The sequence below is a fragment of the Pterocles gutturalis genome, unplaced genomic scaffold, assembly GCF_000699245.1.
Source record: "Pterocles gutturalis isolate BGI_N339 unplaced genomic scaffold, ASM69924v1 scaffold37771, whole genome shotgun sequence".
Classification (NCBI taxonomy): domain Eukaryota; kingdom Metazoa; phylum Chordata; class Aves; order Pterocliformes; family Pteroclidae; genus Pterocles; species Pterocles gutturalis.
In genome coordinates, this window is record NW_010099143.1 from 13,872 (window position 1) to 17,700 (window position 3,829).

Sequence of the window (3,829 nt, forward strand, 5' to 3'; positions counted from 1 at the left end):
TCCACATCACATTGTCCAGCTGATAGTTGAGATCAGGACATAATGCACCCCAAAATGTCCCACCTCAAATGGAAGGACAGCTGCAAAGAGAAACCTGGAACTTCCTCTAAATGACATTTCTCAGGCAGCTGACAGAAGCGTTCCTCACCTGCACACTATGAGACAATGTAAAGGATGCCTGTTTTCACTGCGTTGTATTGGTAGAATGCCCGTGTCCCTTTAGACCGCTTTTGGAGTGGCACAGATAAAAGCAGCATTTTACAGCTGCAGCAAGCTCAGGAAGATAAAGAAGTCCCTGTATGCACTTTTGCCATGTTCCCCTGCCTGCCTCAGGTAAGACTAATCATCTGCCAGCACTTGGACGGGACTCCTGTCAGGCACCAGTCTTGCTAATTACGTACTTTTGGCTGTCTCAGCATTGAACTCTGGGAGTATGAGGCAGATAAAGAAAGTCACAGAGAGATCACGAGAGTCTGTGTGGTTGAGGACCTCGTCTGGAACGAAGGAGCAGGACCACCAGCGTCCATAAAAGACCAAGGCACAGGCATGGAGAAAGGGAATGCTGGTTTTCTGCCTCTGACAAATTATTAGTTTATTTTGAAGAGGACAGGAACATAGCATGGGGAGGTTATCAGTGCAAGCCAGCACCACAGGGAGACAGATGTTCACTGTTTCACAAACCAGACCTCATTGCGTCGCCCGTAAGGCTTCATAGGGGGATCATAACCATTGCAGAAGTAGAAATCCTTGTGGTACGCAGCTTCACTCCCCAGAGCAGACTTCAGCTTGGCAGCATAGTTCACATAATCCATCTCCTTGGCATAGCCACCAAACTGCCTGCAAAGAAACCAAACATGGAGAGATGCTGAGCAGTCCTGGCAAAGAACAGAAAGGAAAAGAGTGAGAAAACTATATAGCCACAATATATTTAGTCATGCATTTTGGTCCAGGTCCTGGCAACATGCACTCGTGCAGGTGCCGTTTTTTGTGAACCAGCACACTTTGTTCCTGATAGGTTAAGTCTCAAAGACTTGCACAGCCAGGGTGCAGTCATCCATTGGCAGACCTCAAACAGACCTCCCCAAGCAGACCCACATATATCAGTCAGCAGAACGGCCCTGCCCTTTGAATTAACGCCATATCAGAGGAACAGTTTCCTAGAAAACAATATTATCTCCAAGTCTGCTCAGCCCACAGTCCTTACACCAATGCTTTCAACAACCATGTTAACAACCGTCTGCTGGAAGCCAGATCACAACGGGAAGCCAAGCTCTAGCTAGCCCAAGGAAAAGGGGAGCTAGGAACAAAGATGTTAGCAATTACAGCCCACATTACTATCTGAAAGGGGTGGGCTGGAATTGGTCTGTTTTATGTTGACCTCCCATGAACAGGAACTGTTTCCACACCATCCTGCACCTCACCGCCCTGCCTCAGGGACAAGGTCTGAGACAAAACAGCCTGTTCTTGCAGAAGCAGCCCACACTTGCAGCAAAGGCCAGGCAGCAGTTGCAGGCAAGGGAAGAGCCAGACAATTTAGGGTCATCCAAAACAGTTCAAGCAAGGAGGCAGGGGAACATCCAAGGGGTCAAATACAAGGTGAAGAGCTTGTTGTTATTGTGATGCTAGTTTGAGTCCAGGTCAAACATTCAAAGGTGATTTGAAGCAATGCAATGGCTGCTTGTTTCCATGATGGACTCTGGCAGGAATTCACCCAGATGAGGCTTCAGCTAACACCTGTAGTTTGATGCAAACCACACTGAAGGACATCTTCATCTCAGTAGGTGGAGAAAACAATTGTTTTCAGAGATTAGAAATTACTCAGTACCTTCATATTCACCCTCCCCTGCTCTTCACCTCTCCAGGTGAAACAAAAAGCCTTTCCTTTCAGGGCTAACCTCCATATTTGTTTTCCAAGTGAAAAAAAAAAAAACATATTCCAAATTGGTGCACCATGATCAATGGTAAGAAATGACATAAAACACCTGTCTTCAGTCTAGAAAGACCCCTCCATCTCCTTCTACCACATGCACGCCTTGTCCAGCAAGTCACCTGATAAAACCAACAGTGCTCTTCAGAGCATGCTAGAGACCTCAGCACTTTGGACTGAAAACCCCAAGATGCATTCCTTACATGGAATAAATGGTCATCCCTGGTCTCTCTTCAATTTTAATGCTTTCATCGCTAGGACAAGGAGGGTTGTCCTGAAACTGGTTTGGGATCCGCAGAGAGACCTTCACTTTCTGCTGTAAGGAGCCATTTTCAGCAGGGAAACCAGTGATAGAGACGGGAGCAGTCATACCCATTCCAACCCCTGAAAGAGAAACACAGCCATTATTAAAGAAGTTTAGGTTCTCAGGAACTCACAGATCCACAAAAGATAATTTTAGTTGAGGAAAACTTCTCACACTGAACTCCTTGTATAGTCAGTCAGGAGTGGGGTCCTCTGGGGCATGCAGAACAGCCACATTAGGTTTCTGCTGGGGCCAAACTTCTCTCTCCACTGAGTACACAAGGATCCTGGGAGATGAGAGCCCCAGCTGACCTCTGGATGGCTTTTTATTAATGGTCCTGTTTTTGTGGCTCTCAACCACACAGCTCACGCCACCAAAATACTGTTCTTCTGACAAATCACCTCTAACACAACAGGGTCTACAGTTCTGGGGCAGGTCAGTGGCACAAGTAAATCTACATCAGTATTTAAATTGTTATCATCTGCACTTAGTGGTGAGCCCATAGCCAATACTGGGTGACAGGAGCTTTATCCTAAACCCTTCCAAATGCTTCCAGACATTCTACAAGTGCCCCAAAACTCAGAGCTGTTGTGGCTTTCAAAAATGTCCACTGCTCCAGGAAGAGCATGCTTCTTTTCTGCTCATTACTGCATAGAGGTACCACATGGCACTAAAGAACATTTTTCTTGCCTCTTTTTCTTTCAGCAGTAGGGAACCTTCAGACCTCAGGATCAGGCAGCCACAGAACCAGCTGAGATCAAGCCATCTTTCTCATTTGGTTCGCTTTGATACCATACCTGTCTCTGTGGCACATGTTACAAAAGGCACCCTTTCTCCTGCAGCAACAGCAATCACCACCTTTCCAAAACATATCACTGTAAATGCAATTTCCCTCTGCATCCAGCTCCTGTTGCCATACTATACAATTTACTCTACCAGATGCCTGAGAAAGGTGTGCAAGCAAATGTATAAACCTCAGAACCACTCTGTGGTCTTCTCCTTCTGCTACAGATGATTACCGATACACATAATTTAGTAAATTGAGAATTAGAAGCAATCACCTGGAATCACCATTATAAAACATTACAAACTACCATTAAAAAGTGAGCTCATTGTTCATTACCCTTTCATGAATAAAAATAGCCAGAGCGTATGATAAAATATCAAGGTCATAAAAGTTATTTCACTGCCTACAAGGGCACATCATAGAACCAAAGTGCCCTGAATACCGCTGATTTCATCAGCTACTGCTCACCCAGGGGCTGTGATAGACACACATGTGCCTGTCCTCACGTTATCCCACCTGCAAGAAAAAAAAGCTTAAACAAATCAGCTTTGAGATTTTACCCTGAAACAGAAAGGCATTAGGAGTGAACTCACAGTATGACTTGGCTGGACACGCTTTAACCTGCGGCAAGTTTATTTTTCCCAGCGTGGGGCCATCCCCATCAGAGCTTGGTGGTCAACCACAAACACCCACCAAGCTCTGCGGGACGGGGAGCGCCTCTCACCCTTGTCGTTGGTTCCTCCGACGTACTTGAGCAGCTTGAGCACCCCTTCCTTCGAGGCTTCGTCGAACGGCTTCCCTGACACCTCCA

General features: G+C 46.2%; 1 protein-coding gene across 1 annotated transcript; it reads right to left on the reverse strand.

Moving 5' to 3' along the window:
• Positions 1-521: 521 nt before the first annotated feature.
• Positions 522-3,821, reverse strand: HEBP1 (heme binding protein 1; the record flags this gene model as incomplete). Its single annotated transcript, XM_010075461.1, has 3 exons — positions 522-837; positions 2,131-2,311; positions 3,743-3,821. Coding segments are annotated over 3 exons (432 nt in total), but the record flags the coding sequence as incomplete, so codon positions are not given.
• Between the last annotated feature and the right edge of the window lie 8 nt (positions 3,822-3,829).